The 10,986-nt window shown below is 31.5% G+C and overlaps 1 protein-coding gene and 1 long non-coding RNA gene across 2 annotated transcripts; one reads left to right on the top strand and one right to left on the bottom strand.

Annotated features, from left to right (window-relative positions):
- The first annotated feature begins 2,999 nt into the window (after nt 1-2,999).
- LOC104644938 (uncharacterized) lies at nt 3,000-5,582 on the top strand. The gene is made up of 2 exons (XR_002026451.3): nt 3,000-4,866; nt 5,171-5,582. It is a non-coding gene; the product is annotated as an uncharacterized lncRNA (long non-coding RNA).
- A 1,188-nt stretch (nt 5,583-6,770) lies between these two features.
- On the bottom strand, nt 6,771-9,059 carry LOC101244843 (thioredoxin-like 1-1, chloroplastic). The gene is made up of 4 exons (XM_004251955.5): nt 8,461-9,059; nt 8,101-8,277; nt 7,825-7,989; nt 6,771-7,441 (listed from the first exon to the last, which is right to left on the bottom strand). Exons 1-4 carry the CDS (start codon nt 8,710-8,712, stop codon nt 7,136-7,138), a joined length of 900 nt encoding a protein of 299 aa, XP_004252003.1. The 5' UTR covers nt 8,713-9,059; the 3' UTR covers nt 6,771-7,135.
- Nucleotides 9,060-10,986: the final 1,927 nt, after the last annotated feature.

Below are 10,986 nucleotides of genomic sequence, written 5' to 3'. Positions count from 1 at the left end.
TTGGTATCTCCTATATAATTGGATGAACCCAATTTTGTAATCGGGACTTAATTAAACCACAAAAGAATGAAGGTTAAAAGTGATGAAAAAAGAATTAGAGAATGAAGGTTAAAAGTGATGAAAAAAGAATTAAACTCTATGAAAACCAACAAACTCCGGTATCTAGTTAACCATCCTAGAAACATAAAGCTTGAGAATAAAATGATTCTCAAAGTTAAATCCAAATTGAATGGATCAATAGAAATACATAAAGCACAATTGGTGGAAAAAAGTTTTAATCAAGAAGTTGGAATAAACTATGAGAAAAAAATTTCAACGGTTGTGAAGTTTACCTACATATGATTACTTTTAGGTATTGTAGCACGTTTAGATCTAGAATTACGCCTAATGGATATGAAGACTTTTTTCTCAATGGAGAATTAAATGAGAAAATTTACATCAAACAACCAACAGGTTTCGTTGTTAAAGGTCAAGAAAAGAAAATTTTTAAATTGAAAAGATCAATTTATGGTCTAAAACGATCTTTAAGGCAGTGAGATTTCATAAGGAGGTGATGTCATTTTATTTCACCATGATCAATGAAGACCATTGTATTTATGTGAAAAAATCCAACGAAAATTTTGTAATTTTATCTTTACGTAACAATATTTTATTAGCTGAAAATAATTTGAAGTATGTAAACACTGTCAAGTCACGACTTTTAGAATCTTTCAAATATTAATGATATTGGTGAAACACACTATATATTGGGTGTTAAGATCCAAAAAGATCGTTCCAAAAAACTTTTGAGTTTATCTCAAGAAACCTATATAAGGAAAATATTGGAATGCTTGCGAATGACTAATTTCAAATACATGAATATTCCTATATTCCTATAGCAAGGGGTGAAACTTTAATCCTTGAAATGAGTCCAAAGACTGAAAATGAAAAGACATGTCCCGAGTTTCATATTCTAGTATTGTTGGGAGTTTGATGTATGCTATGATGTGTACTCATCAAAATATGTTTTTATACCATGAGCTGGTTAACAGGTGTCAATTCAACCATGGAAGAGATCATTGAAAAACAATTAAGACAATATTCTGATACATGAAGGGAACTGCAGATCATTCACTATATTATAGTGGATATGATTTATTCAAAAGAGGTTATATGGATGTTGATTGGGCTAGTGACCTGTGTGACAGATAATCAAACCCGAGTTATGCTTTCTTACTTAGTAGTGGTGCTATTTCATGGAAACATAAGAAACAAACTTGAGAAACTCTTCAAACTATGAAATGTGAATTCATAGCTTATGCATTTGCAGTACAAGAAGTTGTTTGGTTAATTAGATTTTTCGAGCATTTGAATATTGCAAATAATTCTAAGGGTCACATGATTCTATATTACAACTTAAGCATCCACGAAGGACCCTAAGTATTACATCAAAATCAAACACATTGATATCAAGTATAACTTTATAAGAGACATAGTAGCAAGTGGTGAAATAAATTTGAACTCGTGAAATGATAGTTGATTCTTTTATGAAAGCGATATCTAGAGACTTGTTAGAGAAACATATCAAGGCCCTTGGTTTGCGGAGAATATAATAATACTCATGCATTGTAAATTAACTTGATAGTTATAATATTATCACCGATATATGACTATTTTGAATTTATATCAATATCTCATATGCATGTGATAATGATTTTAGAAATAAAGTTTTGTCGAACAGGTTACGAGATTTACTCTCTCACATGAGCAATCACCTCTTACGTTGAAGAACGTGAAGAAAGAAGTTTCACCACCATATTATGACTTGTTTGTTAGCCAAATAAGAGTCTCTCTAGGAAGATGAATTTGAGGATCATTGAAGACAAAAACTCGGGTTAGACATATATAGGTATCCAAATCAAGATTTGTACGATATTTGAATGATTAAAACATTGAGACACATGCACACTAATATAAGGTGAGAACAATTGTAGCATGTATTTCATACTACGCTTGTTAAGTGATCAATGAGTTAATGAAAGAATGGTTTCCTGCTTCTTCATTTTGAGACCCTAAAAGATTAAATTAAATTTTCATTGAAATACCCTTTGACCTTTTGTTGCTTCTTGAAGTTTTGATCGGTATTGCTACTTCAGCATGTTACAAACAACGATAAGTGATTCGGTAACGCAATGCATGCCTAGATAAGCAGTTGATATGGAACAAATAGATTCGAGCAGAAAGGGAGGATGATTAAATGAAAATTTTAACTTACACACAAGCAGACTATTACACTCGAATGTAATTATGCATATAAAGTTAAACATGAACTCAAGTTCACCCCTTCAAGAAGATGAGAGATCGAATAAGTAACTAGTAAAGTAGTGGATAATGTCTGTGGTATTGTGAGTAATAGTATTCTCATAATACTAGTGAATTCTTTTCACATGTGATTGAATTCCTATGTAAGGCAAGGCAAGCCTTGATGCTCATAAATCGCATGAACTATTTAGCATATGAATTATGTGTCTAGTTGATGTCATATTAGCTGGGGTCTTGTCCATCATATGCGAAGTGAGGGATGTAAATTTGAGTCTTGAGTCACCCATGTGGACTGATGTGATTCGAAATTATTTTTCTGGAAAAAAAATAAGCACCAATTTAAAAAGGGTGGAAAGAGTTACAAAATAACATCTCCACCATATAAAGATATCCCTTCTTAAATGAGTGTTGAACGCTTCTAAAAAAAAGAAAGTGAAGAACACAAAAATAAAAGAAAAGTAATAACAATTAAATCTTCATGAATCATTGACCTCAAGACATCCAAGAAAAAGGACAGTGTGTGAAGCATTATCTTTGTTTCCTAGTGATGCAAAGAAGGATTTCGAATAAATTATTCAATTCATATATTTCATTTCGGTGCAACAATTAAAGATACGCAGCATGCTCACACAGACACACGCACACATGCGTGCACACACACAGATATTACATATATTATAAAATTAAACATGTTTTTTTATTTTTTGAGGTATGAACTAGGTATTATAATAAAGAAAAACAATTCTAAACAACAAACATTTAGCACTAAATAGGATCACTTAGCCACATTTTTAATATTTACAAAAAATAACTATATTTTAGTTTTCTATGAGACGAGTTTATATACTCCTCAAATGTATCTTAAAAGAATACAAATAATAAAAAACCAATTAGAGAAAATCAGGGAAGAAAATATTTCAAAAGGTTAAAATGCTGAAATTTCTCATTATTTGTGTTACAAAGAGCAGGAGTCTCAAAATAGGTGATTCTCTTCCTTCTTCCTCAAATTCAATAATTCATCATCATTTTTGTTGGAAATTTAAAGGTCACTATCTGTGAAATTTGTTTTTGAATACAAAATTAGAGAAGCAATTCATCATTGGAGCAGGACAATTCAATTGGAAAATTAAGCCCAGTGAAATGCATGATTCGCAGATAATTCAGATTTGATCTTCGAGCTTTAATTGATCATATATTTTGTCAAATTTTTTGTTGAATTTACTTATGACAGAGCATGAATAAGTTTAGGATATGAATTTATTCAATTGACAGTTTTATTTTATAATTCAATTTGTTTTGAATACAACAATTGAAAGATTGAATGTACATTTATTTAGAATAAAATTTAGATGATGTGATTCAAATTGTATATTCAACACAATACACTTTCGAATACAATTAAGCTTCAAAATACATTATTACTTAAAATGTAATTTGTTTGGGATACATACAATGAATTATTGAATGTTCTTGAATTTTGTATATTGAATGATTGAAATACATATTTATTTAGAATACAACTTAGCTCATATGATACAAATTGAACCTTGAATATTAATATATTTTGAAGTACAATACAAATAAAAAATACATGTTTTTCGATGTATTTGTCATAGAATTTTGAATATTACTATGATTGTAAATTTGTATGTTTAGTGGATGATTAGAATACAATTTTATTGAAATACAATTTAGATATGGACAACGTTAGTTTTTTTCTGGTCATGCATTTGGGAAGATGGGATGAAATAATTACAGCTATTATGATGAAAAAGTATGCAACATTTAGAGATTTAGTGGAGGAAGTTGTTAAAATAATTAGTGTTGATTTGACATACAATTGTATGAAGTTGAAGTATAAGATCGAAGTTAGCAATGCACCATTGAAAATACACAACGAGGTGAGTGTAAGAGTGTATGTGTGTTAAAGAAAGATAGCAGGATTGTCAAAGTATCCCCTACGTGTAACTGTATTTGTGAAGGATTGTGAATTGTTTGATAGAAATCTTCAGGAACAAGGGGTAGGTATGTGTGGATTAGATGCAGATAATACATCTGATAAAACAAACATTAGTGCTTAGTGCGTCATTCGTGAGCGATGTGATCAGCTGCGAAAAGAAAAGGTAATGGTAGATCAAGTTTATAAAGACAAGGCAACAACAAAGGCTGTGATGACACACTGCCATTGAACAGAGATTTCAGTGGAAATGTTTGTGCTTTCGTCATCCGGTAGCTATGGCGGCAGAAAGAATAGATCATACTCATCACATATATGTGCATCCTTCATAGCAGGCTACAGTATACTAAACCCAGTCCAATTGAAAGGATTTGAGAATTATGGGCAATGGCGTAGTCCAACGCTAATTGCATAGCAGGCTAAGAGGAAAGTAGGGCTTGTTGCAGGTGCGTATAAGAAGGATTCATTTTGTGAGGAACATCATGAACATTGGGAAACTTGCAGTGCTTTGGTTCTATCTTGGATCATGAATACAATTTGCAAATGCTCAACAAGGAGAATGCAAATAAGGGAACTACTGCAGTCTGCAGCTGCAACCAACACAACAGGTACCATTACAGCCTTAAATGTTAATGATGTGTTGAATAGGTGGATAGTGGATATGGGGTAAACACATGGCATCAGGCCTAGCTATTTTGTACACTGCTTGTGAACAACGACATCAAAAGGTACACTTGCCTAATGAGACTAATGTTTCCATCACACATTGGTATTTGTAGGCTATTATTATAGGGAGATTTACAAAATGTATTGTGTGTTCGACATTTTAAACATAATCTTCTATCTATTTCCAAGTTGACGAGGGAACTTAGATGTTGTATGACATTCTTCCCTCACTTCTGTTTGATGCAGGACCTTCTCACTGTGCCTCAACTTCAGCTTCAATTGTCGTCACCAAGCCTGATGCGGAGCTATGGCACAAGAGGATTGGAAAGATTCCAGTAGAGCTCTACAATAAATGTCCCTCATAAAATCAACTAGTCTTGATAAGAACCTCTCTTGTTCTATTTTTCCACTTGCAAAGCAAACAAGACTTTCTTTCACTGTTAATGTCAGTAGAGCTAGTAATCCTTTTGATTTAGTCCATGGAGATGTTTTAGGTCCTTAAAAAACTCCCACATATGATGTGAATATAGTTTTTCTTACAATAGTAGATGATTATAGTAGGATGACTTGGTTGTTCTTATTGAAACTCGATAGTGATGTTAATACTGTAGTAAAAAAGTTCTTGTTGCTAATAAAAATCAGCTTGCTATTTGTCAAAGTTTTCATAAGTGATGATAAAACTAAGTTCCTTAATGCACACTATGAAGATTTACTCAAGTCTGTAGGAGTTGTTCTACAGAGCTCATGTGTTCACACATTCCAATAGAATGGGATGGTTGAACGAAAATATAGACAAATGCTTGAGGTGGAAAGATCTCTTAGATTCCAAGATCACATACCCTTGAGATTCTGGGGGTTATGCGTTCAGAAGGCAGTATATTTCATCAATGGAATACCTTTCAGGACCTTGCTAAACAATCACCTTTTGAAGTTCTCTATTGAAGAGAGTCAAATGTACAGTACCTAAGATTCTAGGTAGCTTATGTTATGCAACTATCACCCAGGATACTGGTGACAAGTTTGGACTCGGGACTGAGAAAGCAGTTCATTTAGGCTATTCTAGCACACCGAAAGGTTACCTTCTTTATGGCATTGAGAGGAAGCAATTGTTTGTTAATAGATATGTTGTATTTAAGGAAGGTGTCTTTTCTTTCCAAACAATGTCTGGCTCAGATTCATCTACTGACTCTCATTTGCAGGTATTAAATTTTCATAGCATCATTGTTTCAAACGCTACTTATTCTCTCAGACATAGTAGGGGAAGTTGGACCACAACATCCAGGTTCACCTCCTATATTAGCTCCACCAGAACCTATGGAACCTAGGAGTACCAATAGAGTGCCCAAGCCTCCGAATCGGTTGCATGATTTTGTCCATACACCTCTACCTTCTAATATAGAATCAAGATCCAATGCTTGTCTATATCCCTGGTCTGTATGCATCGTTAGCTACATCGTATTACCATTCCATCTGCTATTATTCAGCAATTAAAGAGTCTACATGTCATATTGAAGCCATGAAGGACACACACCTGTTAGCTGCCACATTGAAGCCATGAAGGACACACACCTGTTAGCTGCCACGAAGTAGGAACTTCAAGCTCTCACCAATAACAAAACTTGGTGTTTGGTTGATATGCCTACTGATAAAAAGGTTATTGGCTGTAAGTGGGTCTTCTAGGTGGAAGTATAATGCAGAAAGAGAAGTGGAAAGATACAAGGATAAGCTAGTGGAAAAGGGATATATAAAATACTTTCATAGTCACTCTTTAAGTTTTGGCTTTGTGACTTCAGACTTTTTTATCAACTCCATCGAATGAAAAACCACATGGTCAGAAACAGGAGGATAAAAAAGACATCATATTATCATTACTCAATAACAAAGAGATCAAAAACCAGTACAAACATCTTACTATTATCAAGAGAACCATTTCGACATGCTCCAATTAAAAAAAGGAGAAGCCAAGTAAAAGGGAAGAGTAGACTCTCGCTATTGCTCAGGCTCACATATATACCAGAGCTTCCACATAAACTATGTACAAGACCAGATGTACAAGACCAGATATACCCAGCAGTAGCAAGTAAATATTTGACATTCCCTATACTAATATTTAAGTTCCTCCAGACTGCAATAGTCTTATAACACAACAAAGCATAATATATAGCTGTACAAATGTAACCTCTTCAACATCATTTACCACAAACTTTAAAATCATCTACCAGAAGTAGCATATGCTTCTTTCTCTGTATCCCGTTTGGCCGTCTGTGAGCTAGTTGACGTAATGGGGAGAGGAAGAGGAAGTGGTAGAGGGGACTCTATATTTGGAGTAGTTCTATCCCGAACTTCCTTTTGTGAGGTAACGAGGATGGGTTCTTCTTCTGTTTTTGGAGTGTAATTAAAGGAAAGATCCTTGTTAGCTGCCAATGCAAGTAGCTCTTTCTCCTCAAGCCCTTTGGGTGACCCAATGGTGCAACGATCTGTACCATACTTCGCCAATGCATCTCTGAATTTTTTGATCTGTTCCATAGTATACAACACTAATATTAGACTACAGTTTCAACAAAGATAACAAATACAAATAAATAAGTGCAAAGCCAATACTAGCATTGATTTTACAACATTCACAGCGAATTTAACTCGGTATATTGCAGATCACTGCATCACATTACTTGATCCAAGAATAGTATCTTGAAGAAGATCTATCAATTGAAAGTGTTGATTGTGGATAAAACTTAAGGACAGACCTAAACAAGAAAAGTGAGATCAAATGACTTCCACTGAATTCGAAGAAAGCATTGCCAGCTAATGGAATCCATCGTTAACATTCTTATCCAAAAACACGATACATTGCTATGGCAAAGCTAAAGCAAAAGCAGGTAATAGGTGCATAAAGAACTAACCGTGGCATTGGTACAGCTAAAGCTGCAAACACGGCCTTCAGCTCCTCTATAGAAACGGAAAAACGGGAGAACATGTACATTAAGAGAGTAACACATCGACTTGTGTTCCTCATAGTTCACCTGTAAAAACTGCACATCTGGATTCATCTCTGCCAGCTGACACAACTGTATTTACCAATTCAACAAAATTTGTTCAAAACTAATAGAAACAGTTTACAGATCATACATTCACATTCAAAAACATTCTTAAACAAAGAAAAGGACTGTTTTTTTAACCTTGGGGTGAAGAGCTTTACAACCTCCACAGCCAGGAGAAAAGAAATCAACAACAACTAATTTATCCCCTGCACTCAATAGAGAGTCAACAAGTTCTTGTGCACTGTTCACTTCTTTCATGTTAGGTTGAACCCCTTTCTCCCACCATTTCTGTGCTTTCTTGATTCCAACACTCATCTGTAAGCACAGAGAACACCAGTTAAAAAAATTACAACAAAAATGAACTAAGGCCAATATCAAGCAAATGAACAATAATAAACAAAGTTAGATTTGACCCCAAATACGATCCAAAATTACTCATATACAAGATCTTCAACCACAAACCCTCAAAAATAAAACAAAAAAAAGTCAAAAACAAACCTGAGCAGTGATATCAGCAACTCTTCGGTTGAAATTGGATAAGCCTTCATTTATAACCAATCTACGACCATAAAAATCGGTTCTTGGCAAACAAGAAGAAGAAAGCTTCAACGAAGGAAGACAAGAAAGATTGACCGATTTATTGGGAAAAGAACAGATCCCATGTAGATTAAGACGAAGACGATCATAAATTTCACCACAATCAGAAGAAGAAGAAGGAAAGATAAAACCTTTGCTCATCAATTTCGTCATGACTTTCCTTTTCAAACGATCTCAAATTCTCAATCAAACACCTCAACATAAAAAAAAAAAATTGCGATCGACCCTGATGAAGAAACTGGAAATCTGAAAAAGGGTTACTCTCCTTTTCTTTCTTCAGTTCTTAGTTTATCTTGTTAATGGAGATTTCAAGAGTGAAGTAAAAGGGAAAAAGGCAAGATACAAAGGGACAGGTGGATGAAATTTGTGAATAATTAATTATATAGTAATCTTTTTAGAAGGTACTATTTGCTTTATCATAATCCAAAGGTTCAGATTGTTTTAGATTTGAAATAGATCAGGACCAGAAAAAAAAAGGAACAGATATTTGGATAATGGATAAAATACGGTTTCGATTATGCATTGTCCAATATAAGGATAAAATAATATTCTTTTCATTTCTATTTTTATTTTTGAAAAGAAATACTTTACCAGTAGTATTTGACCCTAGATTTAAAAATATTATTTATTGAACTTCAAATATTTTCAAACACATTAAAAATGAACTTTCTACATGCAAAAGTTTAAATTTGTTTCTAAGTAATATGAATGTTTACATATTATTTTAAATTATAATGATTATAATTTTCAAAATTTAAAATTTTCAAGTTTTAACGTTAAAATCTATAGATTATAATATTTTATTATTTTAGTTAGAGTATCAAATTAATTGTTATCATATATGTTTGAGATTGTATAAAAAATTAATTAATTAAATTTAAATTTTTAATCAATATTATATCTTTTTAGGAGGCTAAAATCTTTAATTGTTATTTTTTTCCTTTTTATAATTTTGCAAGAATATTGTTGTTATTTTTTCTAACTTTACAACCTAATATGTAAAATAATATACAATATAAACATAAAATAAATTATATTATTATATAAAAATAAAAAATGAAATTTTCAAAATGAAATTTAATCAAATTTATGAAATATGTTAATTAATTAATAAGAAATATATTGATAAACAAATAAATAAATTTATATATATATATATATATATATATGAAAAGAATATTTTAGTCTCGAAAAAATAATTTTTTGTTCTACTTCTATTTTTTAAAAGCATTAAATTTTTTATTTCTTCCCAATAGTAAAAAAATTTATTTTCTACTTTCATTTAAAAATAATTTTATTGATTTGTCAATCAAATTCATTGCTATTGGGTAAAATGTCAAGATTGTGATTTCACACTAGTTATAATTATGTAAAAGAAAAAAGGGATAAATATACCTTAAAATATCGTAAATGGTATTGATGTATTTTTCATCGTATTTTTGAAATATTGCCTCGATCATCCAAAATATAAAGTATATATGTCCATCGTTCTAACCAAAGATTAAAAATTAAATATGTGTATACATTATGACACCTGTATGTCTATTAGTATAAAAGAGATATACATACTAATTCTTAGATAGTAAAGATATTAATATTCAAAGGTATGACTAAAGATATTTTCATAACATTCGTGATAATTAAGGGTATAGTTATTTATTTTTTCAAAGAAAATGATAGTAAATGGGTGGGTGGAGGGAGATTGTGTGTTTATGGCCACTTTTGTGAACTTCTTTGAATCTTTGTTCTTTGTGTGTTTTTTGGTTCAAATTATTTTCAACTTTATCGGTAAATTTTTAAATAAATTACTTATATTTAAATTTGATATCTTCGATTTATCATTATTTTTTTAAAAGAATTATTCAACCCAAACATTACTTGATTCTTTTTTCTTCTCATATTCATTTGAATGTTATTGTGATTTGTCTTTTTTTATTCATTGTTGTCCTCCTCATATAAGTCAACAAAAGTGTTCTGCAATTTGACTTCTCAATCACTTTTCTTATTTTAATTTCTTTGTCGAATAAGCATTTGTGTTTGCTAAGTATTGTTTGAGTATGAGATTTTATTTTGATAGATAATTTTATATTGATTTCACTTCGTGATTTGAAGTTATGAGATAGATTTTCAAATGCTTTAAAAGTCATAATTTGTTTGCTTCAAATTATAAATTATTTTTTAAAAATATAAAAAATTGACGCACAAATTTATATTTTATTAAAGAGAAAAGACTTAAATATGTAATTAAACTTTTAGAAAAGGCTCCTTTATTTCATCAGTTAAAAATTTGGCTCATTTATGTCATTACAGTTAAAGTAAATGCTCATTCATGCCATTATTTTTTAACAATGGTTTGCAAAACCATTTTTGACACATAACCAACTATAATTTGGCCACATCATCAACTTTTTTAATTAAAATAATCAG

The sequence above is a fragment of the Solanum lycopersicum genome, chromosome 12, assembly GCF_036512215.1.
Source record: "Solanum lycopersicum chromosome 12, SLM_r2.1".
NCBI lineage: Eukaryota > Viridiplantae > Streptophyta > Magnoliopsida > Solanales > Solanaceae > Solanum > Solanum lycopersicum.
This window is presented reverse-complemented; position numbering and strand designations above follow the sequence as displayed.

Bases quoted from the DNA above. Each gene is read 5' to 3' on its own strand.
- LOC101244843 (XM_004251955.5), bottom strand. From the start codon at position 8,712: ATGACGAAATTGATGAGCAAAGGTTTTATCTTTCCTTCTTCTTCTTCT. The intron at 7,990-8,100 runs GTTAAAAAAACA...TGGTAAATACAG, and splicing joins GTAAAGCTCTTCACCCCAAG to TTGTGTCAGCTGGCAGAGAT. The intron at 7,442-7,824 runs GTTAGTTCTTTA...ACTATGGAACAG, and splicing joins TTAGCTGTACCAATGCCACG to ATCAAAAAATTCAGAGATGC.